Source organism: Gouania willdenowi, chromosome 6, assembly GCF_900634775.1.
Source record: "Gouania willdenowi chromosome 6, fGouWil2.1, whole genome shotgun sequence".
In the NCBI taxonomy this organism is placed as follows: Eukaryota; Metazoa; Chordata; class Actinopteri; order Blenniiformes; family Gobiesocidae; genus Gouania; species Gouania willdenowi.
This window is the reverse complement of record NC_041049.1, coordinates 67,079,564-67,107,328: the sequence shown is the minus strand read 5'-3', so window position 1 is coordinate 67,107,328 and position 27,765 is coordinate 67,079,564. Positions and strand designations below refer to the sequence as shown.

The following is a 27,765-nucleotide window of genomic DNA, read 5'->3' as shown; positions in this document are numbered from 1 at the left end:
ATTAGAAAAACCATCCATACATATACACATACGAATACATGTGTAACACCTACAGTATATAGAGTATAACATCTAGATTATATCTCTAGGCTGGCCCAGGAATGCTTTGGAATTATCCCTGGAGAAGCTGGTAGAAGTGTCTGAGGAGCAAAACGTCTGGGCTTCTCTACTGAGGATTTTCCAACCATGACCCTAAGAATCAGGGTTTTAACTTTAGTTTGCAAATTCCTGCAAAAAAAATAGTTTAATGTTTGTTTCCCATGTTTTTACACATTTTTCAGTGAGGTTTTCTGCACAGACTAACAAAACGGATACAGGTTTTTGTGTAAATGTCTTGTCAGTAGTGATAAAAATGTTCTGGTAAAGAAAGAAAATGTCTGATTAGTTTCTGTTACAGTCCCTGTTTCATTGAAATGAACAAAAAGCGAGAGCTGCAAATGATTTTTTCAGATCTGAGAGGAATGATGATAAATCAAAACCATGCTTCACTGCTGGCCTACAGACAATGCCAGCTCTCAGAGGACTCTGTAAACAGATGCTCATTTGGATCTAGAGAATGAAGCGACTTTCAGCTCATTAGTTTCTGACAACGGGACGTCTGTGCCAACTCTGTGCAGTGCTGACACACACACACACACACACACACCAGCTCTAACACACACTCATTTACTCTGCCTTACTCATTCACACATGGAACAGTCTGAAAAGAAGACTCCTCCTTCTTCCTCTTATATTCTTGTAACAAAATGACGTGTCATTAACCATCAATGAAAAACTCGTATTTTACACCACGTTAAGCCAGGATCACAAATAACTAGGTGTGTGAAGAAAAAAAAAATGGATTTCACAATATATCACAATTTTTTGGGTGCTGATTTTAAATGAAAAAAATGTTATTTAAAAAAAATAAATAAAAAATCAAGTATCGTATTGCAACATCCTTGCCAATACTCACCCCTACAAATAACACAGAAGAATAACTAGCTGTAAGGTTTAAAATAACTACAAGTTTCTTTCAACCTTTTTTTTTTTTAAAGCATTAGAAGTCAAACTCGCAAGTGTCTTAAAGCAGACATAGGCAACTGGCGGCCCAGGGACCAAATGTGGCCCTCGGTCTAATTTTGTGCTGCCCCCAAAACAAATCCCCAAAAAATTGTATTTCAAGAAGTTGGAAGAAATACATAAAGCCCAAGATAATACAGAAAATAACTCCCAAAACACACAAATCAACAGCAAATTGCGCAAAGCACACAAAATGACAACAACCACTTTGACTACGAAAACACAAAAAACAACATGTTACAGAATATCTCCAAAAACACAAAAACTGTCAACACAATTACACAAAATGAAAGGAAAATACAAAAACAACAAAAATACAGAAAGTTACCTCAAAAACGCACAAATCGACAACATAAATGCAGAAAACGACAAAAAAAGACAGAAACACACATAATGACTAAAAGACAAAACCCATTTCCTCCCGTGTATTAATGCTCAGATCAATCATGAATCTAATGCTGATATAAATGTTTATCATGTGGCCCTCGGATCAGATACAATCACATTTTTGTGGCCCCTGCTGGGATAGAGTTGCCCATCCCTATCTTAAAGTATGTAAATAAAAGGGAAATTGAGTGTTCTGTTTGTATATACAAATGAACACATTTTATGAGTTTCTTGGGGATCACGCAAATGCTGATGAGGTGGAATGTTCTGTTGCTCCCTGTGGTCAAAGAATCTGAAAATCACTGTCAGTGACTCACAGGCAGTGAGGAGGACCGAGGGACATGACTGAAAAATCTATTAACACTGTAGCAGCATTTTTATATTGCAGCTGTTTGACTATGAAGCAATTATTATGTTCACTTCACAATAAAAACATGAACCCTACATGTCATGTTGCTGTTTATTACAACTGTACTTTGGCACTTATCTAGACCCCTCGTTGCTGCATCAAGAAACAACAGATTTCATAAAGTTTATCCAGAAACTTAAAAAACAGAATTTATTTTTCATTACAGACTGTTGTGAAAGGAACACATTTTTCTTGCAAATTTTTTTACATTTTTAAGAATAAAACTTCCAGAGAGAAAAAATGAGTTAAAACAACTACTAAAATAATAAAACCAACACTTTCCAAAAAGGTAAAATTATCCACATTGTCCTGAAGTCAGGAAGTCAGTCAGAAGATCAGATTTCAGAATAAAAGCACAGCAGGGCATCGGTGTCCTCTTCACTTTGACAGCCAGCTCTTGAAGTTTTTGGGAGTTTTTTCAGTGCCGTGAATGGAGAGGTACTTCAGGGTGGTGGTGGTGGCTTCTTTCCACATGTCCCCTGTGATTTGAAGGCTCTCGTCCGTTCTGGCCTTCAGAGACCAGCGTTTTTTTCTTTGCCAACCCGACATTCCAGAAGGTCCGGCCTTGTTACTGGTTACATCCACTTCCACCGGACGATGGCGTCGAGACTTCACGACCTCTCCTGCTTCCTTGTAGGCTCTAGACTTGATGGAGGCGATGAGCTCAGCTCGAGACACACACTGTTGAGACGAAGTTCCTTCACCAACGTCTTCATTGGGGGCCTTTTGCTGCCAGTCGTAGAAATCCACCACGCTGCTGCGGAGCCGAGGAACCATATTGTTATGAATCAGGTTTAGGGACGGATTGCTGTCAGGAGACTCTGATGTCACCGATTTCTTCAGGTTCTGGTAGTGAGTTTGGATGTTTGATAGTTCCTCCAGCAGCTCAAGGGTAATGAGCTCCTGAGGGCGAGACGCTCGCTCCATGAAGTCATCACACTGCGCTGGCCTCTTCACATTTCTTCTCTTTGAGTAGGTGAGCAGCGTTGGCATGGCGGTGAAAAGAAAGGCTTTGGCAGACTCCAACCTTCGCAGGATAAACAGAACATCAAAGTGCTGAGCTTCAACAGTGTCTCTCTCAAACTTCTTCAAGTTCTCCCAGTCCTTCAGGGACATTCGGATGGGCTGAGGTGGAGTGGCTGTCTGACTGTGGAACAATCCAAAGAGAAGGTAAAGTCCTCCCACTCGGATCTGGAAGCTGTAGGGTGGAAGGACATATGGAGTGGCTATGTCCAGAGCAAACCTGCTGAACTGTCGCTTCTCCCTGTTCATCGTCCCATAAAAGATGGAGGAGAAGTTCATTTCCTTCCAGATGTTGGAGAAAACTTCATATCGAATAGACTCGGTTTGCTTGAAACGCTTCAGCAGCTCCTCAAAGTCACTTTCAACGTGTTTCCTGCACATATCCATGACTAAGTCCGCCTTTTATCTACCGACCCTCAAAAAAGTATCATCTACTCATCCTTGCTTAAAGTGCACATTATATCCGTTCATACTCACTAAAAGTTCATGTATCATCCGTTCATCCTCGATAAAAGTACACGTTTCATCCGTTCATCATCATTTAACGATCATTTTTCGTCCGTGTATCCTTTTTTTAAAGTTCACGTTTTCACACCGTTGTTGTCTCTAACCGGATATCCGGAGTGTAAAAGCGGAAGCACGTGACCCCGAAGTCACTTTTTTCCACAACTTTATTTATAACAGCAATGAACAAAGTCAGCTAAACTGTGAATCAAACAGAGTTATAAGATAATAGTGAATTAATTACCTTTTATTTTATATATTTTATTTTAAAAACAAATAATAATAATAATAATTATAAAATACTTTTTTTTAAATTTGGAATTCTCAAGTCTTTTAAAAAATAATAATAATAAAAATAAAGCTTTTAATAACAAATGTAGTTTATTTTCAAAATCGGGACAAACAAGTTTTTGTCATATGCATTTTTTAATATGATAACTATAAATGAGAATACATTTATCATCAATGCTTTTTAAAAACTCTATCACATTTAATAAATTTAAATACTGGCATTACACCCTAACTTTTTTTTTATTAAATGAGTAACAGTGTTGCTGATTGGCAAAAAGAAAGAGAAGAGAACAAATAAGACGTTCCTCTCAAGTCTTAACTTGCTGACAGCTGAAGTAAGATCAATGAGTCATCAGAGATAGTGATCAGCCCAACTTCCTTTTACTAGATATTGAGCTATAGATCAGTGAAGCCTGTATGTCGCTGGTAATGTCTGACCTGCTAGAAATCAATAAAGGTGACACAAACACAAAGCAAATGACAGAAGAAAAAAAAACAAATAGATTACAAGATATGAGCAAAAGATCATATTTCATTAGGATTTATTATGTTTACAATGACATTCTCATGATGTTAGTCTAATGGAAAAGAGAAATGGCTTTCTAATCACCAAAATCACTTATTTGGATTGTGATTGCCAGAATGTGAAGAGACTAAAGATGTCCCACATAATCAAAAAAGTGCCTCAAGGAGACAGAGACTTAGGAAAAAAATGAGATTATGTCTTTAAATATCAGTTTTAACAGTGATACAGACATCAATCTGTCTGCACTCAGTAGCCCTGAAGTATGTGTATCAGTAATATCAGTGCAGTGCACTCTGTACTTAGAAACACTCTATAAAAAAATCAATCATGTTAATGATAAAAACAAAACAAATAGGAAATGTATTGAATGTAAAACAGAAGTTGACTTGACTTCCTTTATCCTAGCTATTTATCGTTATTATTATTATTATTATTATTATTATTATTATTATTATTATTATTATTGTTGTTGTTTCTGGTTTGTTTTTTGTCTTTTTTCTGTTCTTGGCGAATAAAAAAATCTTTCTGATTCTGATTCCTGTGCAGAGTTAGGACAGTATGTGAGCTTATTCCAGGTACTTGTGTATGTTGGATTCCAGAGAAACCATAAACCAATTTTGTCTATATTCTGGCTGACAATCAGAATAGACCAAGAGAGAAGAGAGGTAAACAAAATAAAGGAAAAGGTTCATGTGTAAGAAAGATTATGATTTATGACAGGGTGCTCAAGTTTGGTCCTGGAGAGCTCCTGTCCTGCATGTTTCAGATGTCTCCAACACACATTGTGTTGGAGACATCTGAAACATGCAGACCATTGTTACATAAATGTAACAATGGTCTTGTCATGCAGCTCTACAGAAAGCCTGATAACAACAAACTCAAGTTAGAATTGGTGTTTTGGACCATGTAGTGTCAGAAACAGGTTCTCAACTGATTGATCGGGACCCAAAAAGGAGTCGCAGGCCTATTTTTAGTGGGTCACAGGATTTTACAATGTAAAGCCAGGTTTGTGATTTGCAAGGACAAGCCATTATTTTAGATTGCGGCTTGATTATTGATGGTTGAACCTTAAAAACCCTCTGAGCTCTGTCGCATTGGGGTGTGACTGAATGTGGCTGATATTGTAAAGCATTACATACATCAAGTGCATTTCCACCTGACAGCAAAACTTCAGTCCTAAAATCTAATATTAAAGATTGATTTAATATTAGTCTTATATCGTCTTTCCATTTAAATTGCACTTTATGATTCATTTATTTGAAATTTGGAAATAAAAACTGAAAATGTTCTTTAAAATAAATGAATAAATTCAGTAAAATGAGGCACATTTGAGTAAATGTCAAGCATTGTTTTAGTATGCATATCACAATTGATATTGCACTAAATGTACACTTGTTCTAAAATGTTTGTATCTTTATTTTCATTATGTATGTCAGATTTTAATTAAACCTACAGGTCAATGAAAAGGTGAGTGTGTTCTTACTGCAGGGACAAAACTCTGCTGTGTCACAGTTTCCTTTTTAGTCTGTAAGCTGCAGATATCAGCTCTTCTTTATTGCAACATCCAGACTCATTCAGGCCTCACTAACACACCCAGCTCCCTCACACAGTCACAATTCTCTTCTCTTGCCCTTAAAAGGCATTTTCTTCTGCTTGCTGATCATCACAAAGACCTGCTGCTTACTTACGCCCTCTACCGGGGAAAACAGTCAGTTGCCTTATTTGATGATAGTCTTGACAAGTTTGCATTTAGAATTTTAAAAAGGTACATACTACAAAGAACATAAACACATTGCCTTAGGTAAGTAATCTAATTAAGATTACTTATTTTATTTAACTTGCATAAGTACAGCAAAACATGCAACTCCAAAGTAGGGCTGGGCCAGGGCAGGCTATAGGTATATAGGTATAATTTAAAAATATATATAAAATGTAGTATCAAGACAAGACAATGCAATTCTGCGACACAACAAATAAATAATAATAACAGTGCAAATGTCCTGAGAGAACAACAACAACAATGGTGCAAAATCCAAAAGCAATGCAAAACAGTGCAATCAAAAGTTAAAATAAAATATAAAAGTTTTAGCGCTAGGAATTTTCTACTTTCCTGTTTGATTTTACTGGTCAGTAAGAAAAATCATAAAACCAAAGAGCACAATGTGCAAACACAATACAATTATATACAACAATAATTACAATTAAAAGGAAATGCAATGAGGGAGGTAAAATGAAAAATAAAAAAAATCAATAAAATAGCATAAATATGGGAAGAAGATTGCTTGTAAGCAGCAAATAAAGAGCAGATAATCTTAAACGATCACACATCTGGACTTAATATTAACTTAATATTAATATTTAATTAAGAAAAAACATGGATCATGATTGTAAAGGGCGTGTTTCACTTTTATTATACCTTTTTCAATTATTATAATTTTGTTTGGGGGGGGGGGGGCAATTTGGCACCCCTCCAGCAGATAGCGCCCGAGGCGGCCGCCTGGGTTGCCTAGCAGCAAGGCTGGCCCCGGGCTGGGCGATATATTGAGATTCAGGATACATTGAGTTTTCTATTTTGGCAATATAGAAAATTACAATATCGCCTATATTGATATAAATGTTTTTCATAACTTATTTTGTATTAAAATACTCGTTTTAGGAGTCACTGCTTTCACTACTTCTCAGAACAACATTAAAAAGCACAGTAGATGGATTTCTGAGTGCCCTCTCACCCATACCTTCCCCTAAACAAGCTACACTACAGAACTCACTCACACGTGCTGTCTCTTATAGTAGTCTGGTCTGTCAGGGAACGCAATGTGCAAATTTGTCTACAAGCATGAAATTTGGCATACTTGCAGTTTTTGATCGGCTGAATTAAAATCTGACGGGAGCCGGAGCCAATTGTCAATGGGGTTGCCATATTGGACTATTAAAAATGGAGGCCACCCAAAAACAGGTTTTTCTGTTACTATCCAAACAAAAGTAACATCATTAAAATGCAGAACACATTTCTAAGATTCTGGACCTCTGGGATTCTAAATGATGCCTAGTAATTTTGACTGGCATCGCCATATTGTAAAATCCAATATGGCCACCTGTGAATATTTAACATTGAACATTTTCAACCAAAAGTCCTTATTTTACAACAAAGAAGCCCAATATCTCCGATAAAGGTATCCTTAATTGATCAACCAAAACAGCTGAATTGTCTTTCTGGTCAGACTTCATTTGAATTAAAATGATCGAGATTTATGAGAAAAAAATGTCGAGATATGAGTTTCTTTTGTATCACGTTTTTACACCAAAGTCTAATTTTTAGAAACATAAGATGAGGAAAAAACAAAAAAAAAAGAACTATTTAAAAAAAAGTCCGTCTTTTTTTTTTTTTTTTTAAACAGTAACGGCTTATTTATTAACATTATTCTCTGTTTCTAATGCATCACAGATTTATCTAGAAAATAAAAGAAAAAGTTACGTTTTAAAAGCTTGTATGGTTTACATACCTTCAGTGAAGTCACCGCCCTCTTTCCCTTCACCAATCATAACACAGAAGGAAATCTCTTCTCACATTTCATTGGTTGGTCATGTTGTCCCGCCCACTAGCTCATGGTTGTTTTGCTCTGGGGAGGATGAGAGAAATGGGATATCTGTGTTAACAGTTAAGGTACTTTCACAGAAATTGCGTTTATTATGTCATATGTACCTGAAATTGGCTCGAATCTTATTCCGAACAGATGTGTGTCGACCTTAGCTCAATAGTGTAATGTTTTTAGTCATAACGGTACAGAACAAAGTGTCGGTGATGCCTAGCTGTTTAGCATTAGCATGCGACTAAGGTCAGCATTAATCATTAAACTGAAGATTCACACAGAATTTTTTTTTTTTTTAGCTCTGAGTAGATCTGTAACATTTACATATAAACCATTTTCATTTAGGAAGAATAGATATTAAGTTTGATAAATTACTGATATACAACACCGTTGTAACACTATTGAATATCGAGTTATTATTTTTCTAATTTTGTATGAATTAATCATGTGTATTTATATTCTGATAACGCTGTGTTCGTGATTGTGATTTTTTTTCTGTCATATTTATAAAGACAAACTATTGTTTCTTGTTAATCATGTATTTATTTAATTATTTATTAATAATATTATTACAAGTTTCGACTTCTTCCCACTCTTTTTCTAACGTGTTTGTCAAGTTTTGTCTTGTGTTGATTTTAAAATTATTTATGTTAAAATATACCTTTAATTGAAATAAAATGAATAAAATAGTCTGATATATATGAATACTAAAGCCATTTTATCCTGTTTTTTTGAACAAAAACAAAACAAAACAATTTTGCATACTTAGATTTTATGGACATCTTGTGTTTTAACATTATATTTTTATTTTGGTTATTTCTTTCTTTTTTTTTTTTCAGTTTGATTCTAATTTTAGATACTATACCTGTTTAATCACCAGTGCTTGGTCCTCTCTATGTATTTTCATATATCTACTTATTCAATTACTGAATCTTGTTTAATTGCCTTTTTTCTTCTTCTTTTTTTGTGTGCATATTTACTCTCTAACGTTTAACTGTTAACTTCAGTAATATTTTGTGTTCCTTTTCCTTAAAGCCATTTGAAATTAATAATAAGTTAATTTCCTTGAATGCAGAAGTATTATTATAAACTCATTCTAGTTCAGGGGCCACTTACGCCTCAATTTGATTTCAAGTTAGATGGACCAATGAAATTAAGTCATAATAACCTATGAAGGATAACAGTTCCAACTTTTGCTTTTGTGTGTATTCTGAAAATGTTAATAAGTGTGTACATTACAACACTGGTGATCAGATCTACAAACATTTAATCACAGTAGTATTTTACTTTATGATTAAAATAATTAGAGACATTTTTTTTGACACCTCTGCTTTAGTGGCTTTCTGTCCTTCTCTTGCAGGGCATCATGGGTAACACTGAGAGCGTAATAGCGCAGAAGCGGCTGGAACGCTTCCGCCCCGAGGAGCGTCCAGTGATCAAAGGGGTCTTTGACAGACTGCTGAGCGGCGCTGGGGGCCCAACAGCAGCAGGAAAGACTTTAACTCTGGATATAGTGCAGGTACGACTACTGATGCATAAGCAAATAGTTTATATGTTAAATTAACTCTGTTAAATGTTAAAGTTAAGCTAGCACATTGGTTCTTAACCTGGGTCTTAACCCCAGGGTTTTGTTGAGTCAGTCTCAGGGGTTCAGCATGGGTCAAGAAGACACACAATAAAAATGTGTACGTTCGGGGGCCTGAATAAAAGATCTACTTGTGTTTTGAAGAAATCACATTTTATTTATATAATTACAAAGGGTTCTGTGAATTCACTGATACAGCTTTCTGGGTTCAGTACCAAGTAGTACAGTAGTTGTACAGAACCACTGAGCTAGGAGAGGTTTCACCTCCAGGGGGCAGCATTCGGTCCACATTGTGCAGACCAGGTGAAAACCTTTATCCTGAAGTGCATCATTTTTGTGACTTTGTCAAAGGTCCAGTATTCTGCTATTTTTCACCCATCTCCAATTGTTCTAAGAACCCCAACAACATAGTATTTCAGGTTTATTTTCCCAAACTTGCCTGTTTTCTGGAGTTTTAGCCCTCTGAAAAGTTTCTCTCAGAGCGCTCCTAAAAACAGGCTGTTTTTTGGGCCTTCATGTATATGTATGCGTAGGCGTAAACACACACGCCGCACACAGTGTGTTTATCACAGCAGTAGCAGTAAATCATTAACAGTCTTCCTTCTCCTCCTCACCTCACAGAAATAGTCCATTTAAGACGATAGTCCATTGTTTTGTTGGGTCGCACACACGTCAGATCATCCCATAAAGGCGATACAAGGTGGTATAACGGCTACTAAAAGTGAAACTGATTGTGAGCGCTTTTCAGTTTATCTATGTACTGAACGTAGCGATATTAACTGTGATATTAATCTGCCTTCACTATGTTTGTTTAACCTGTGAGGGTAGTCTGAGAGGGAGGAGCTCACATTCTTATGTAGGGTAGGAGGAGCCAGGATTGTCAGGAGGAGAAGTTTGGCCCTTATGACATAATATTGGGGCAAAAATCCAACTGGCCCGTTTGGAGCTGACTTTTTACAAAATGTGGAATAACAAGGGATGGAGGAGGCTAAAGGGATGTATATCACTGTAGCGAAACCTTTATGAAGTGTATTTGTTGTTAGGCTATCTTTTGCCTGTGATTTTGTGTGTCTGTGAATAAATAAAGTAAACAAACATGTTGTTTGTTTGTTTGGGCTCTGTCAGGCTGTAATGGGGAATGTGGCAGCAGAGTCGATGGTTAAGAGGCTGTACGGGGGCATGTGCAGCATCGATGCAGGGCTGTCGGCCCCCACAGATGAGTCGGTCGTCTCTTCTGGAGTTAGTCGAGAGCAGCTGCTCATTTTTCTAGCAGACACACTACGAGGCACTGCAGAGGAACGGGCTCCTCTTGTCATAGCCATGTCCCAGCATGCAGTGGGGCCGAAGGCTGTTACATGTGAGCAAGTGGTGGAGGTGAGTTCAGGTAAAGGAGATATTTATGTATCATTTTAATGATAGATATTAGTGTAATTTCATCCAATTAATCCACCAACTTTTTCTTGGCACCGCAGTTCCTCCAGGACTTGATCCCCGCTGTAGTTCAGATTCTGGTCCACAGGGGGCGTCTGCAGGGTTGGCAGCCAGATAAAATGGGTGACATCTCTGTGGGTGTGAAGCTTCTGGCTGATCAGCTGTGCTCTGAGCTCAAAGCTTCAGGTAAAGTGTAGATTTACAGCTTGGAGAACAGAACACATGGATGCATCCGGACCCTCTGACTCTGGCTCCACCCTTCATCCTCAGATGATGGACTCTGTGATGTGTTGTGTGTGGAGGACTGGATCTTCAGAGTCCCCCAGGTGTCTCTGTACCTGGAGATGCTGGTGGCTGAGGGTCTGAATGTGACTCTAAGCGGGCGTCCTGCTACCACGCTGCTGCCTCCCTGCAGAAAGACCCCCTGGGACAATGTCAGGGGCCTCCTCCTCGACCTCCCCACCCTCATGTTTCTGGCTCCACAGGTTAGAGCAGTGGTTTTCAAACTTTTTTGGGCTCAAGTACCCCTTTCTCTTATTTCTGAATCCAAATACCCCCTACAACATTTTGCTGAGAAACTATTTAAAAACAACTATGGAGCATAATGATGGAATGAATGAGTGATAACACATTTAAAAAAATCTCATTTTGTAAATAAGTGGAATAAAACTGTTTTTAGTGCAGTGGTTTCCAACTTTTTTTTGGATCGTGACCTCATTTTGATATCAAGGATTTCTGGCGACCCCATAGACATTTTTTTTAGAATTAGTTTTTGATCATGTTTGAGCTCAGATATATATATATATATAGATATATATATATATATAACTGCATTTTAGTTGAACTAGATGTTTTAATTAAAAAAAAAGAAAAACAATTAAAACATTTCCAAAATTAAATTTACATTTTTCAAAAATTTCAGGCGACCCCATTTAAACTCCAGGCGACCCCACATGGGGTCTCGATCCCAAGGTTGAAAAACCCCTGGAGTGAGACCAAGACTGACACTTTATTTGTTAATTTTCCTCTCTCTCTGTCTTTCAAGTACCCCCTGTAGTGTACCCCCATTTCAGAAAAACTAGGTTAGAGGTCAAACACTTTCCTCCTAAAGTCCTCACACGTACACTTTATTTTATTTATACACTCTTGACTACTAACATCAGTGTTGTTGATGCATCACTTAGCATGTCTTCTTACTTTGGGGCTGTTTAGCTGCCAGATGGCTACAGCGCCCCCTGGAGGCTGGAGTTCTCCACCCAGCTGCACGGGGAAAGTTTCACCAGGATGCTGACCGGTTTGATGCATCGAGGACCGACGCTGCTGCTCATCAAAGACACCAAAGGACACGTTTTCGGAGGCTTTGCTTCTCACAGCTGGGAGGTCAAACCCCAGTTTCAGGGTAAGAAGGTGATCATTTCATTATGAAAGGCATTTGTTAAATTAACATTTGTAGCATAAAGTAAGACTTACAAACAATAGGGGCATAAACTATGTTTGGTCACACTTGAAGTTTTATACATAAGGCAATAAGCCAATGAAGGCTGTCATTAAGTGTTGTTTGCTAAATTATGACAGTTTAAATTATTACCATTATAATTAAATTAAATACAGGTCTGTGTTTATGTTTATGATAAACTTTTTATCCTTTTGGATTTAGGTTTCATAAGGTTTTTGGGTTTTTTGCTTTTGAAAAAAAATATTTTCTTGAATTAATCATTTTGATATTTTATTATTGTGAGAAAAAACTCTTAACTTGTAAAAAAAAAAAAAAAAAAATCATACATTTTATTCTGTAACTCCGATTTTAGAAATGTTTCTTCTGTTGACAATATTTAAAGAAACTAACTTATAATATATATATTATATAATGATATGTCAATTATTATTATATAACTATTATATTTATAGAAATATCAAAATAATAATGTATTTAGCAATACATATATATTAATAATAATAATGAATGATATACATATAATAATAAACAATTAACCTAATAAAAGGATTATATGTATATAATATATATTTCCTTGTAGAAATGGTTAAACTTGTTTAATATAGTGATTTACTTGTTTTATTGATTGTATTTCTTTAAATTATTTTTGCATTCATACTCTTTTGAAACTGTATTTTGTTTCCTCTTATTTAAAATTTTGAATATTTAGGAGAATAACAGGTCAAATGTTACACTGACAATGTCCTGCTCACTGTCTGAATACCAGGGATGCTAATGCTAACTGAACTCTGATACTCTGTGTGTAGGTGACTCCAGATGCTTCCTGTTCTCCGTGTTTCCCCAACTGAGGGTTTACACTACGACAGGCTACAACCAACACTTCATGTATCTTAACCAGAACCAGCAGACCATGCCTAACGGACTGGTGAGGCTGCTACACCAGCTGATCCTGTCTCTGCAGTCTAACGACTAACGGTGTCAAGAAAAACGACAAATCAAACCCTTAGATTTTTCCTATATTAATGCTCAAATCGGCCATTATTCTAAATCAGGGGTCACCAACACAGGTACCCGGTAGCCCGCATGGACCATGTGAAGGGCCCTCAGGAGCTTTAGTAACCAATCTCCATCTAAAATCTGATTTACTTTCAGGATTCAAACTCACACAGATAAATACATTTGAAAGATGTATTTAGTACTTAGTAGAGTTAAATACTGCTAATAAAGTTTTAGTATTAAATTAACCATCTTTAAATGTTTATTTTCATTGAAACATTGTGACAAATAGTTTTAAATGTTGCAGGTCTGGTGTATGGTCAGTGGTATATTATATTATATCATACTGTATAAATAAGATATATTTATAAAAACAAGATTGGTTTTCTATCAAATGTAATGAAAATGAAACAAAAACAATTGCGTAAATTAGGAGAAATAATGTGTTTCATGTTGAAACCTCAAAATTTCCTATCTTTAATATGTTATGGTTTCATTTATTCAGAAAACTGCCAATCATCTTCAGAAGCGTCTGCTGATCGTTTTGATGTGAAAAATAGTACTTTGAATAAATTAAACCTTAATATATTATTCAAAAATAAGACAAGAATAACTTGCTGGAATTACTTTCTAGCTTTTTAAGTTACTGCTAGCCTTCCCTATTATCATCTTAGCCTCTAATTAAAGTGAAACCGTTAATGTTTAGTATTTAAGAAGTTTATTGCTAACTAGTAGCCCTTTGGACTTTTCAGTACCTATGAAGTAGCTCACAGTTTCAGGAAGGTTTGTTGACCCCTGATCTAAATGCTGACGTGAATAGTGATAATGTGTCAGATCAGAAAATGCTCTCCTCACCTATGCTGTTAAAGTGTTGGATGTGTTGTTTCAAAGTGACTTGTGTTGGCCCTCAGGGAATGGGTGGTCAGCACGACTACTTCGGCCTGTGGCTGGACTGTGATTTTGGACGCGGTCACAGCCGAGCTCATCCCAAGTGCACGACTTACGGCAGCCCCCAGCTCTCTGCGGAGGAGGACTTTGTCCTGGACTCAGTGGAGGTCTGGGCCGTGGGGAAACCTCCAGAGCCTGAGGAGGTCAGAGCAGTCTTCCAACCCTCCCTCTTTGTTGTCCCTTAGAGGATTAAAAGCCAAATGTGACAGTTAGTAAATGTGCCTGTGTGGCATTTTGTATCAGCAAATTTAACCTAGAATTTACTTTCTGATCAGACTTTATTTGACTTGAAATTATCGAGATTTATATCGTATATCACCAGCTTGAGAAAAAATATTGAGATATGAGTTGTGGTCCATGTCGCCCATCCCTTATACCAATCAGTAAATAAAGCTGTGTTTATTCCAAGTGGAAGTAGATCACGATACCAACAGTTTTCAACAAACAAAACATTTATTCAGGTTGTAATTTGAAGACTAACATTTTATTTGAGGTTTAATTTCTCCTAGAGAATATTCCCAAAGTTCGTGAACTCAAGGTTGTGTTGGGCATTTTCCACATGTTTAGCCATTGATTGTCTGTAATTAGGATCTTTAATTCAGATTAAAATTTTTCATTTCGTTTAGGTTTGTGTTTTTCAGTACAACTAAAGTTTGTGAAATTAGGAATCAGAATCATAGATACTTTGTTTATCGTAGGGGGAAATTATTTGCATCACAAAGGCTCAAGAAATATTACAAATAAAAAGAACAAACACTAAATAAAGAAAGAAATACGTACACAATTAAGTAAAAGACTTAATTAAATAAGGATTAAATACAAGTGCATACATTACAGTAGAAAAAATAAAAGATAATAAAAAATACAATATACAAATATAATACAGACATATACAACAATCAAGATAGAGGGGCATTCAGGAAGGAATTTCTTCCTATTACACTTATTTATCTTTGACAAGTCTGTAACTTATAGAAAAGGGTTTCCTTGGGGTAAAGTCCATTTTATAGTTGTTTTCTATTATATAGAGATTTTGGGCTCACGTGTGTTGTTTTGCCCATAACATGTGCAGTTACCTGTGTAGTGTCAGCCCTGTTGTGCACACAGCTGTTGTGTGTTTTTAACTTGTCTCTGTTTCAGGGTGAGGAGGGGAAGAGGAGCATCCTGGACGCGGATCTAGAGGTGCAGGCAATCATGGAGATGACAGGAAAGACTCTCCACAGTCAAGGCCTCAGAGAACCAGAGGATGACTAGGAGAAGTGAAGTGTGTCTTCGTTGGACCATTTTTCCTTTGCACTGTTTCATGTGATCCTGGCTGTAGATGTTCAGCCATGTTTGATCATTCTGACGGTCTTTGAATGCAGCTTGTTGGTGGTTTCGTACATTGAGTGTGTTGTCTGTGGTTACCGAGTGAAGGCTGTTTTCACACTTCAGCTGCTGAGATAATTTTAAACACACACTGACATTTGATAAACTCATTATGACTGGACTTTAAAGTACACGTGTGTGAATTTTATGATAGAAAATGTGTTCTAGGCAGGGGTGTGGTCAATTACATTTTTCAGTTACAATTACGTCCTCAATTACTCATGTTCAATTACAATTCAATTATGATTACAGTGACAAGCATTTTTTCCCAATTACAATTAAATTACAATATTTTTTTATCATCAGAAAGTCAAATACAATTGTTATCAATTACTAAAGTCTAATTACAATGAATCACAATGAATGAGCCTGAACTAAAAAACCTAATAAAAGTTAACCTTCCTCTTGTGTTAGCCTTCTGTTAGCATCTCGTATGATAACGAGTCCTAATTCAGCTGTAAAATACACTAATAACAAATATCTAACATCTAATTTCTTTCCCATCTATTGGCTACCTTGTTAGGCTTCCTAATCAATGGAAATATAGGTTTTAATATTTACTGTGTGGGTATCTGAGCCTTTTTTATGTCAGTATATCACTAGATTTTTTTTTCTTTTTTTTTTTTTAATGGTAAAATGTAGGAAAGCTTGATATGAAACATTTTAATAATTAACTACATATGTGTAGAACTGTAACTTTGTTCCCCAGTTTTGCATTACAATTATAATTGACAATTTTTATATGATTTTCATGGCAATTCCAAATTCAATTAACTGAACTCAGTTGCAATTTAATTATGATTATAACAGCAACAGATTTTTTAAATTACAATTATAATTACGCCATAATTTTACTTAATGATCAATGACAACAATTATAATTCACCCCAACCCTGGTTATAGGCATACAGAATATGAAGAATAGAACGCTTTCACTGTTGTTCTGTTTTGTCATCATTGTGAAGGACTGAACCTGTGGTGATGAATAAAAAGATCTAATGATCAAATGCAGTCAACTAAAGTAGATTTTAGCACAAAACTTGCGTGACAATTTAAAAAAAATTAAATACTGGAAACACTCGTAAAAATTAAATAAAATACAATTTTTATAACTTTTTTTTTCTTCTTCTTCACAGCCCGATACCAAATGGTCTATTCCATTATACAATGGAGAAGAATGTTTTATTATAAAACCATTGCACACGTTGTTAGGACTTTGTATGGGCGAGAAAAATGGCTTTGACTTTTTGGTTGGTTTACTAAAGACGACTTCTCAAATGTCTCAAAAATACACTTCTGTCAGGTTCGTCTGGCCTGTTCTGTGTCGTCAGATAGCAGTCCTCTGACCTACCTGCAGTAGATTAAACCAGGAGGACCTGTGTAAAAGTGTGGTTTGTGTGTGTGTGTGTGTGACCTTAAGCCACAGTTTGTCCCTGCAGCAGCTGTAGCTTTGCAAAGATAGCGTCCTCTCTTCCGGACCTTTTTTTTTTTTTTTTAACAACTTGCAGGCTATAATACATGTTAACTTTTACTTCCTTGTACACAGCCACAGATAGAGGAACTGGCATTTTTACAGCAGGCTTTTCTGCCTCCGATACACACACATATCCTTTGGAACCCTCACTGAAGGACTTCTACAGCATGATCAGAGCTACAGGAAAGCAGCGGCTCAGCTGAGAAACCTCTGGGTAGAGTTTTATCTTTAAGGTATGACTAAATTGTACACTTTGTCAGTAAGGACTGTGTGTGTGTGTGTACTTAAAGCTGCTGTAGCCTGACAGGCTGAAGTAGAGGAGGGGAAATCCACCCTTTACTGGCAATAGACGAGCACAGCCTGAGCATAGGATGAAAGACACATTCATGTTACAGTTATTCCTATGAATGTTAAACCCTCTACTCTCTTATGGACAATGTTAATAGCAACAGTAAAAAGATGGAAGCTTAAAACACAGTAGAATAAATGCAAACCAATGAAATGTAACCTGTATTTAGTCAAGTTAGCTTCAAAAATAACTTTACAGGCCGTCTGCTGCAGGGTGGTGGTGTTGTGCAAGTTACCATTGCTCTACAGTAGTGTCTGTACTTTTTACTCCACTACTTTTTTTTTTTTTTATTGGTACCCTTGTTATTCACTACTTTTTCCTCTCCATTACTTCAGTTGTGATAGAAAATAGTTAATGAAGATACAAGGAATAAATCCTGGTCACAAGGAGTGATGAAAGATGATCCACCAGCAAATAACCATTGATTAAGCACTCCTTAAATAGGTCAGGGAAGGAAATCAGGGATTTGAGCTTCACCTGTAAGGAGACAAAGAAGTCTACTTAATATCTCTCCATTTACACACAGAGAGGACAGGGTGTCATACAAAGGAAGAGATTATACCCCATAAAGTAAACAGACAAAAGCTGGGTTTCCATTGCAGATTTTCACAAAATAAAAGCAATATTTCTAAATGTCGACATTGCGCCTTGAATGTGTTTCCACTGAATGTTGTTTTGGGTAGGAGCCTCGTAACTCCCATGAAATCTCATCCTGCGAGACTTCGGCACAAGAAGATGGACGCTCCAAACCTTCTTATAACTCTGTATTCCTTTGTTGTTTCACGTCTAATGTGGCAGTAATAATAATAATAAGTATGATTCTAAGAAATGTCCCGGTCTTGTCATCTGACTACACGTACCACGTCATGTTTTCTCGGAGAGCAGTGTTCCTGTGACGTGTATCTGCGCAAAAAGTGTTTCATGGAGCTTTTGCGAGACATTTCAATATTGAAATGTCTGAAAAAACCTAATGAGAGCGTAAAAACTTTTTTGTGCGATGAGTGTTTTTTCGAAATTTGGGTGTTTCCATTACCAGTTTTTATTGCGCTATTTAGATTTTGCGCATTTCCAAGAGTAATGGAAACACAGCTAAAGAGAGCGGGAAAGAAACAAAACAAAATGGATCAGGAAGTAAAACAAAACCTCTGCCTAAAAAGAGCCCCACAGGGATTTGAACCCAGAGCCGTCAGAGAAAAGACTAAACCAAAATCAATTGCACCACTTTAGAGAATCAAACTGAAAAGCTGGATTCTGTGAGGCGACATGCAATATCAGCCTAAAATCATCCTATTTGTTCATCCTTGCTCTGTACCTGCCCATTCCTCTGCAGTAGTAGATCCCAATCAGGGATAGAAATATATCAATTATTTGTTTCACAATAGACATGGACTCTTGGTGGCCCTCGAAAAAACTTCAAAATAAAAAAAAAAGACAGAAAAAACACCCAAATAACTTCAAAAACAAAACAAAATCAGAAATACCCAAACTGACAGGAAAAATACTTCAAATTACAAAAAAATACTGACTTTAAACAACATGCATGCTTTGTTATGTTCTTCATTAATGCCCAGTTGATAATGAGGGCCTCGCATTAGATGTAATCACATTTTTGTGGTCCCCACTGTGATCAAAGGTGCCATGTCTGTTTTAGGCAAGGGAATTTAATTTGTTGATCTTATAATGGCTTGAATTTATATAGACTCAAAGCACGTACAGAAAACATTATTCATTCAGTCACTGCCCTGGGTCTTACTGACAGAAGCGTGGCTGCCATTTTGTGCCTACAGCCCCTCTGACCACCACCACCACCACCACCGTTCATTCACAATTCATACGAGGCGATGTGGGTAAAGTGCCTTGCCCAAGGACACAACGACAATGATTCGGATTGAGCGAGATTCGAACCCCCAATCCTTCGGTTATTGGGCAACCCACTCTACCACGGCCTATCATCTCATATCATCAACTTTTCAATACCATCAACTAGAGATGTAACGATAATCACAGTGTTAACCTCACAATACGACAATTATTGCAGTATTGTAGGAAAGCTCACGGTTTTACAGGAAGGCTGACAGTTAGCAGCAATGCTAACAATAACAAGAATGATGAGCATTAAAAAAATGTCTGTTCACCATTACGACTGTATTTAGTCATACTTTTACAGTCATGACATTAGAAACTGAATACTGCCTACTAACACATACAGATTCTTTAGATACAGTGCTAAAATTCAAATCTAGTCAGGAACTATCTTAAAGGCAACACAGGTATAGAAACAGCCCATCAATAATAAATGAAATAAATAAATAAAGCAGCCAATCATAGTAGTGCAAACTTCCTTATTCTGTGTTTAGCTTAATTTTAGGTTTGACAGGGACAATGCTATTCAACATACATATAAAATAAGTGTGCAGCTGAGCTGATGGGATGCACATAAAAGTTTAAAGCTAGTGTTAGTTTACAAATCCTGTCCCTGGTTGGGACTTTCTATATTACAGTGGAATACAGCTCACACACACACACACATGATTACTACAACCACACATCAGTAAGGTAAAACTAACCTGTCTCATGACGGTCTAATCCCACAACAAAAACAGATATATACGGGTGTAACTACGCAACGTCTCCTGATAATTCTTGAGCTGTTCTGAGGGATGGTTGTAAATGTTTCCTTTACAGTTTTTTGACCAGACTGGAGTGCTTGTTTGACACAATGCGAGGCACTTTTAATCGCAATATCGTCAATACCGTGACATTCCTACCATCAACCCTGTCTGTACAAGTCACCAGTTATTCCATTCTATCTTCTCTACTTCCTTGTGCTGTGATGGTACATGTAACCAGTATACAGCAGCGCTATTTTAATTAAATAATATACAAAGATTGAATTAATACAAACTGCAATCATAAGGTCTTTTTGAAAAATGCTGATCGTTTCCATAGTAACAAGGAGCAGCAGAAGTCATCACAAGCATTGGCAGGAGGAGGAAATATGAAGTTTGGAATAAAGTTAATTGATTTCTCTGTCATCATAAACCAGACAAATTAAACTCAGACCAGCATGACGAGGCCAAGACTCAACTAGTTGAGCTTCATTTTCCATCAAGGCATTAGAAAACACATTCATAAAAAAAGGCAACTTAAAAAAGTTAGTTAAGTCAAAACAAGCATCCTTACAACACATAGCAATTTAAAAACTCAATTCAACAAAACAAAAAAGGAGGAATTCTAATCGGTTAAAAGTTAGTAAATATTGTAAAACAAAGCATTACAATACAAAATACAGTTAGACGTGTGATTGGTTGGCACGCCCCTTCAAAGTAAAAAATTGTATTATTTCTTGCCGGGAAATTGCTCGTTTGGGACCCTTTGAAAACTGGTCTACGATCTGCTTTTGGGTTCTGACCCATGAGTTCAGAATCTCTTCTCTAAATTAAACAGAAAAGTAAACAATTGTTTTTGCTTCATCAGTTTCCTAAACCGTCTGATAGATTTTCTTTGAGCAATCGCGTCTTTTTTTTTTTAGGCTACATAAGCGACTAGGCTGAAAAGGGACTGGAAGTGAATCTAATTATTTAAAAAGAGCTGCACATCATACTTGAAAATATAAATAATTTTTATTTAACTTTTCTGCATGGCAACCAAATGCAGTTTATACTTTTTTATTTGCTTTATTTATTCAAACAATACTTAAGCAGAAATAAGTCACATTTTCACATAAAACAGTCATGATCAAAATAAGTATTAGTTGATAACAAGCTCCTCCCTTAATAAAATTCTATATTTTTCCTATAATTTGTTTTGCTTCCATTACATTACAAGTGGTGTTAATCAATGATGACTTGTTTTTTGTAAGTTATTAGAATAGAAGGGATGAGGTGTAACAAATGAAGGCCAGGAAATTACAGACAAACCAAAAAAAAAGGGGGGGGTCAGACAGGAAAAAATTAACCACATAAAGCCTGAATCATTAAATTACTGAGAAAATTGCAATGTTTTGAAACTGAAACCTTTGGTTTTTATGAACCACGAAAAAAAAAAAAAAAAATAAATTTCTATTAATGAGTTTTAATTTGTATTATATTTGATACATCTGGTCTCAATGTTCAAATATTTTTTTTAACCAACGAAAAGAAACAAACGTCAACAAATTGGTAATTCCATACACAACATTTTTAATGCTATTTTCATGCACCAGTGAGCTAAACACCAGCATATAACATTTCACTTATGCTACTTTCTGAGACTCACTGATAAGATAGGGAGTGTTGTGAACAATAATCTGTTTTATTGTGTAAAGTGTCTTTGGGTTCAAGTGCTATACAAAAGAAAATTACTTTTATTATTAGCGTAAAAAGATCATACATTCATCCCAGATCTATTCAACATCCACATTCCATCCTTAAAACAAGGAAAAGATGCAAACATTTTCTGGAGAATTGATTTGCTTTTCAAATAGTGACTAAATGTAAAACCTCCAGCCTACAATTATGATTTCCCTGTGTTTGAGATGGAAACTACCCAATGCATGTCAGGCCTGAGGCATGACAAACATCAAAAAGACAATAATTATTTATTGCTACAGCACAGAGGTTGACATTTATGGAGAAGCAGGAGGAAGTTTGGCTTTTGGAAAACAATTGTTTTCATTCCATGGAGTAGAACTCATAACCCACTGTTTGTCCCAGCTGCAGTGATGGCTCATTCAGGGCAGCAGGGTGAGATGACGGAGTACAAGAAGATCCTGATCAAAAGGGATTTGGAGATGGGAGTGGTGATGACCGTGTTCAGGCAGAAGATAGAGCGACTGACTGTGCAGGTGATCATGGAGACGAAGCAGGTGGCCTGGACTCGCACTGCAGAGAAGATAGACGGCGTCTGTGAGTAGCCACATAAAAACCTTCAACCAGAGCCGTTTCTGGCTATATGCAAACGATGAAATTACATAAGGCCCGTGAGCCACCAGAGGGACCCAAAGCTCATTATTCAGCTATAATTGAGGGGAATAAAATGTACATGCCTCTATCTATAACAAGGGTCACCAACCTTTCTGAAACTATTCGCTGATTCAAGAGTAATGAATCAATACAAGTCAAACAATTTTTACGGGTTCACTTTAATCAGAGGGTAAGACAATGAAGACAAGCAGTAACTTAAAAATGTTTAAGTCTCAACGTGCAAAACTGTTATTCTTAATTTACACATTTGGTTCATTTTCACATGTAATAGGAAATAATCGTGTTTTTATTTCAATAGCTATTAACTAACAACTTTGAACTAATTGTAAAGCATGTAACATGTACAATTTCATATTATTTTACAAAAATCAAGTTTGCGTTTGTTTTTATAAATATATTCGATCACGATCCAAACACAAAATCTGCAGCATATTTAACAAAATCCTATTTGCGATTGCCAACCATATTTAAATGTTTGTTTTAACGGAAAATTCTAAGACAGACTCTGACTTCATCTGTATTTATCTTTGAACGAAGCTCATTGGTGAGTAATGCTGCTGTTAGAACAGGCCTGAGGGCCCCTTACACAGTCCATGTGGGCTACCTGGTGCCCGCGGACACAGTGTTGGTGACCCCTGATCTATAAGATACTAAATAAAATAAATGTAGGACACCGCAATTTTCAGAAATACACAAAACTGATGCTAAATGAATAGATTACTGCAAAACTATTGTAGTTTGTCGGTTTTAGTCAGTGGTTCATAAGCTGGGGGCCTAATGTAATTGTGGGGGGGTTCTAAAATACATGCCATGTCGCAGCTTTCTTTGGCTGTTCACACGGTTTTGTCATTGTCATTTGTCATTTAACCTAGCATTAGCTTTAACCTAGCATTAGGTTTAACATTAGCTGTTTTATTTTTATTCTGTTTCCATTGTTGTCAGTGTTTTTAATTTTTATTCACGTACCCCACTTCAGGGAACCGAGGGACAAGACGTTAATAATCAATAATCCGATAGAGGCGAGTTTGACTACTGAAAATGAAATAGTTTCTAAATGAACGCAGTCCTTTGGTATTAACTGGATGTGAATCTCACTAAAACAGTTAAAACAACTAATGACAACCGTTGCTGAGGTATTTGTTAATGCAAAAATAATGCATTTGCACAGCGTTTGTTCCTTTCAGGGCTGCTTCCTTCATCGTTCTTGTTTCAGCTAATTTATTTTTAATCATTTGATGGCTTTTATAGTTTTATCTTTCATAAGCTTTTACTCTGACTGTACTTTTTATTCTTTTCTCATGTACTCGTCTTCTGTGCCATTTATTTGTTTTAAGAACATTTTAGTGTTATTATGACATCATAAACTTGTTTTATGTACTGCTGCCAGGACACACTTGTAAAATAGATTATTAAACTCATTGTGGTTCTCCTGACTAAAGGCTAAAAAAAAAAAAGAAAAGATACCAACATAACCACAACTTCCACAAATATTCTTTGATTTCTACATGTGTGACATCATTAGAACTTTTAGAAACATGTTCAGAATCTGTAAATAACTCAAAATGCCCCTTTGGCAGCTTGTATTAAATTATTTAATGGTTCCTTTAAAAGTATGAATACGTTATATCATTAGTGTTTAGCTTTAAAATGGATGCTGTTTTATTGTATTTGTGTCATTAAACACATTTGTCTATTCAATTATTATTCTTTTTAAATGTTATTTATAGTGTAATTTATTCAGTATTGATCTTGCCCCAATTCATTTATTTGTTCATCTTTTTATGTATGTATTTATTTACTTTCTCACATATTTTATATTAATTACCATATTTTATTGGATTTATGACTATTCAATGATTTATCTCTGTCATTCATCTAATAGACAATTTATGTATTACTTTATTTAGTGATGCGCTAAGCTTTCCTGGGTCATTCCTGTGCTATGTTTTAGTGGATCTGTTCGAGATCCGTGAGATCCGCCGAGGGAGGAACACCAAAGACTTCGAGCGTTTTAAAGACGGGAAGGACAAACATGAGGAGAACACCTGTTTCACCATTTTCTATGGCTCCCAGTTTGTTCTTTACACCCTCAGTCTGGGAGGTGAGGGATCATTACCCAACCAATTCATTTGAGTTTGAATTGTATTATTGGTTATTTATCGACACCATTTTCTCACCTTTTTTGTTTTGTTTTTTTTCACAACAATGTACATTAATATTTTTTTTAATTATTAATTATACAATGATCCCCACAGTGCTCACCCAAGTTACTATACCACACCACAATGGTTTGGTAAGGTGGGCTATATCTATAGCCACAACTGTCTGATAATTCCATCAAAGCGTTTTATTATTAAATGCCTTTATACACTAAAAATTAATATTCAAAGAGGATCTTTTGGCCAAACAGTGTTTTTTACCAACTAAAAGTCACATCGGTATATCAGACGCTTTTCAAGAAATCCTGGTTTTCTGGAAAAATCTTCAGTTAAGTTCCATGTTGAGATACTGGGCTGCTGTAATTTGTAACCACATTTGCAAACTGTGCATATAGCCAGAGGGCGGGGCCAGAGGCCAGCAGGTCTGCAAGTAAAAGAAACTTAAGCAAAGCCCATCTGCGCCACCTCAAAACGATGAAAAGTAAATAAGGTACAAGTTTTAACTATATAAAGTCACTTTATTATTATCATTTCTAATTGCTTTTTAAAACAAACACTGGCTTATCCAAATAATGAAAGGGTTTCGAATCCAAATCTTAAACACGGCAAACTAAATTAGTAACACACACACATACAAAACAAAATAAACTGTACAAAACTAACACTTAATGGTTAAGTGGGAAAAAGAAGCTCGTAACTAGAGAACACAACTAAACTCAGGCATAAAGGTAAGAGCGTAACATGACAGCAGTGACAAAGCTAAAACAGAACTAAATGAATTAACATTAATAGTGAACATTCACTGCTATATTATGTTTGCTTAGAAATAGCTTCCTGCCTCATTCTGTTCCAGCATCACAAGACTCTCACTAAAGTTAGTCTAACACAGAATTTGACACAAGCTTAAAACAGGGGCCAACATTAATGTTCGTCATCATAAAACACTCAAATAAAAGAAAGAGCTACTTACATCCCTGCCACACCAAACCCAGCCAATAGTTCAGACATGGCCAAACCAAAACAGTGCACAGGTGTTCTAGATCATCTAATTAAGGCCCAGAGAGGGGCGGGGTGTGGCACATGCAGCTATGATGCATTCAATGACACTGGGAAATGTGCAACTCACCTCACGACAACTAAAGCACTCAGGCGTGCTTTAGTTGTAGTCGTGTTCACTGTGATACACTGAGTTACATTGTGTTCCTGTGAATACATCCTCACTGCTCCATGTCTGCATATCACACCATCTAAATGTTTTTAGGGTCATCGTTTAAGGCAGGGGTTCTCAACTCGTCCCACCCTGGGACCCACATTTTACCACGGTCCTCAAATCACGACCCACTTTTTTTTTTTCTAGAATTCAAGCAACCAAATTTAGTTTTTTTCAAAGATAGCTGTTGAAAACCCGCATATATAATCTTTTTTAATACATCAATCTATAAATTTTGCTGTGCAACATGCATTTCACAGCATGCCTGTCATAAGAAAAGTTTCTTTCAAAATAAAAGACAAGTCCAACATGACAGACATTAAGTACCCAAAAGTTGGACCACTTTTGGGTCCCGACCCACCAGTTGAGAATCGCTGGTTTAAGGTAATCAAGATGCTGCTAGCTTGCTATGCTAACTGTCCATCAGCTTTATTTTACCAGGTAGAAACCATTGTCCGCTTTTTTCCTCCACAATCAGACATGAACCAACTTAATGTGGTCTGGACACAAAGTTCATATTAATTTAATAAATACTGATACTGAAGATATAAACTATATATAAAAAATATACACATATAGGTTGCTCTACCAAATAAGTTGCTTCCTAAATGTTAAATTAATACAGTAGCAACATTTACCCTGGGAAATGACATATATGAATGAAGCAATGAGCAGTAGCCAGTGTTGTAAAGTGATGCAAATGTGTTAAATATAATTTTTTCTTTCTTTATAAATGAAAATAAATATATTTCTCTTGGTACAGCGGTATCTAGTGATGCCATGAATTACAGGTTAAACAATTGTGGCACATTATTTAAGGTTTCCCTCCTCCATAATGGATCATTTATTCTACTTTACCATTTTATGAAACTACAGGAAGTAAAAACAACAATGGCTGATTGTGTATGTTATACTCTGGGAAATGAAGAAAAAAAAACTAAACTAAACAATGCAATGCCCTGTAGCGGATTCTGTGGAGGAAGCAGAGAAATGGTTGATAGGACTTGAACTTCTAAGGGAGGAAACTCTTGCAGCTCCAACTCCAGTTTTAATAGAGAGGTAAACACACACTAAAGTAGAACACATGCATTATAAAGAGGATTTAATAAACTTCTAATGTTGCTCTTTCAGCTGGCTGAGGAAGCAGATGTACTCAGTTAATCAGACCAAGACCAACAGGTATTTATTCCACTAATATATCTTTATTAAACCATGTAATGGCTTTGATTGTTCATGAATCAGCAATGCTGGTTATTTAAAGTACAAGATACTCCATTTATTACAATTATGATATTATTTATAGCTTTTTTTTTGTATAATGTGTGCCATAAACCATTATTTTATTATCTTTATAAATAACCCTGTCATTCCATGTGTTGTGGAACCTACAAACAAATGGACAGAGACCTCAAAATACTGATCAAACTCAGAAGGCTATTATGCAAAAAAAAACAAAAAAATACATAATTATTTTAAATAGCCCATTAAGTATTTTTTGCCTCAATTCCAGTGAAGGATCATCTCTAGCTTTTACCTTGATTTTTAACCCTTATCCAAACTGTTAATCTTTGGTGTTTTTACCCTACAATAATATCATAATTTCATGTGAAAAGAAAGCGGATAACATTCCTTAGAATTTTTAAAATAATATTATTATAAGTTTTGCAATATATATTATATATTTTATTTATTTATCAATTATTATTATTATTTTAATGGTATTATATCATTGTGTTATCATTTATTCATTATTATGAATCATAGATTTTCTAAACATATTTTAAAGGGATTTGTAAAATTTCTACACTTTTTAATTTACATTCATTTTCATTGATGTTTCCCCACTGTGGGATGAATAAAGGACAAATAAATCTATCTTATCTTAACTTGCCAACAATAAATGAACACAGCAGGATTCATATTAACATAAGAAGGCCTCAAACATAAAAAACATCTGGGTTTTATTCCATGTATGTGCCTGGGATTGTTCTGTGGACAGTTTGCATGTTCTCCCTCTCCTTGAAAATGTTCAT

The 27,765-nt window shown here is 36.0% G+C and overlaps 3 protein-coding genes across 5 annotated transcripts in view; 2 read left to right on the top strand and 1 right to left on the bottom strand.

The window, feature by feature from the left end:
- Positions 1–1,991: 1,991 nt before the first annotated feature.
- On the bottom strand, positions 1,992–3,495 carry snapc1b (small nuclear RNA activating complex, polypeptide 1b). Its single transcript, XM_028450428.1, has one exon. It carries the CDS (start codon positions 3,266–3,268, stop codon positions 2,237–2,239), a length of 1,032 nt encoding a protein of 343 aa, XP_028306229.1. The 5' UTR covers positions 3,269–3,495; the 3' UTR covers positions 1,992–2,236.
- Positions 3,496–7,791: 4,296 nt separating this feature from the next.
- On the top strand, positions 7,792–17,248 carry meak7 (MTOR associated protein, eak-7 homolog). 2 transcript variants are annotated; one of them, XM_028450857.1, is made up of 10 exons: positions 7,792–7,866; positions 9,153–9,311; positions 10,503–10,751; positions 10,850–10,994; positions 11,079–11,293; positions 12,021–12,207; positions 13,071–13,189; positions 14,172–14,351; positions 15,349–15,472; positions 17,123–17,248. In XM_028450857.1, exons 2-9 carry the CDS (start codon positions 9,159–9,161, stop codon positions 15,460–15,462), a joined length of 1,362 nt encoding a protein of 453 aa, XP_028306658.1. In that variant the 5' UTR covers positions 7,792–7,866; positions 9,153–9,158; the 3' UTR covers positions 15,463–15,472; positions 17,123–17,248. The 2 variants fall into 2 exon arrangements, with proteins under 2 accessions (XP_028306658.1, XP_028306657.1); XM_028450856.1 differs by lacking the exon at positions 17,123–17,248 and having other exon boundaries at positions 15,349–15,846.
- Positions 16,258–27,765, top strand: part of plcg2 (phospholipase C, gamma 2) — a 39,517-nt gene continuing 28,009 nt past the window's right edge. Inside the window, exons 1-5 of one of the 2 annotated variants that reach the window (XM_028450853.1) lie at positions 16,258–17,283; positions 22,100–22,285; positions 24,315–24,464; positions 26,698–26,791; positions 26,864–26,911. In XM_028450853.1, coding sequence (XP_028306654.1) covers positions 22,102–22,285; positions 24,315–24,464; positions 26,698–26,791; positions 26,864–26,911 — 476 coding nt within the window. In that variant the 5' untranslated portion in view covers positions 16,258–17,283; positions 22,100–22,101. Of the gene's footprint in view, positions 17,284–22,093; positions 22,286–24,314; positions 24,465–26,697; positions 26,792–26,863; positions 26,912–27,765 lie in introns of both variants that reach the window. The other variant, XM_028450852.1, reaches the window with a different exon arrangement.

Excerpts from the sequence above, each read along its gene's own strand:
- snapc1b (XM_028450428.1), bottom strand. The coding sequence starts at position 3,268 with ATGGATATGTGCAGGAAACACGTTGAAAGTGACTTTGAGGAGCTGCTG.
- meak7 (XM_028450857.1), top strand. The coding sequence starts at position 9,159 with ATGGGTAACACTGAGAGCGTAATAGCGCAGAAGCGGCTGGAACGCTTC. Across the intron at positions 10,995-11,078 it reads CTCTGAGCTCAAAGCTTCAG|ATGATGGACTCTGTGATGTG; the intron begins GTAAAGTGTAGA and ends CTTCATCCTCAG. Across the intron at positions 14,352-15,348 it reads AACCTCCAGAGCCTGAGGAG|GGTGAGGAGGGGAAGAGGAG; the intron begins GTCAGAGCAGTC and ends TCTCTGTTTCAG.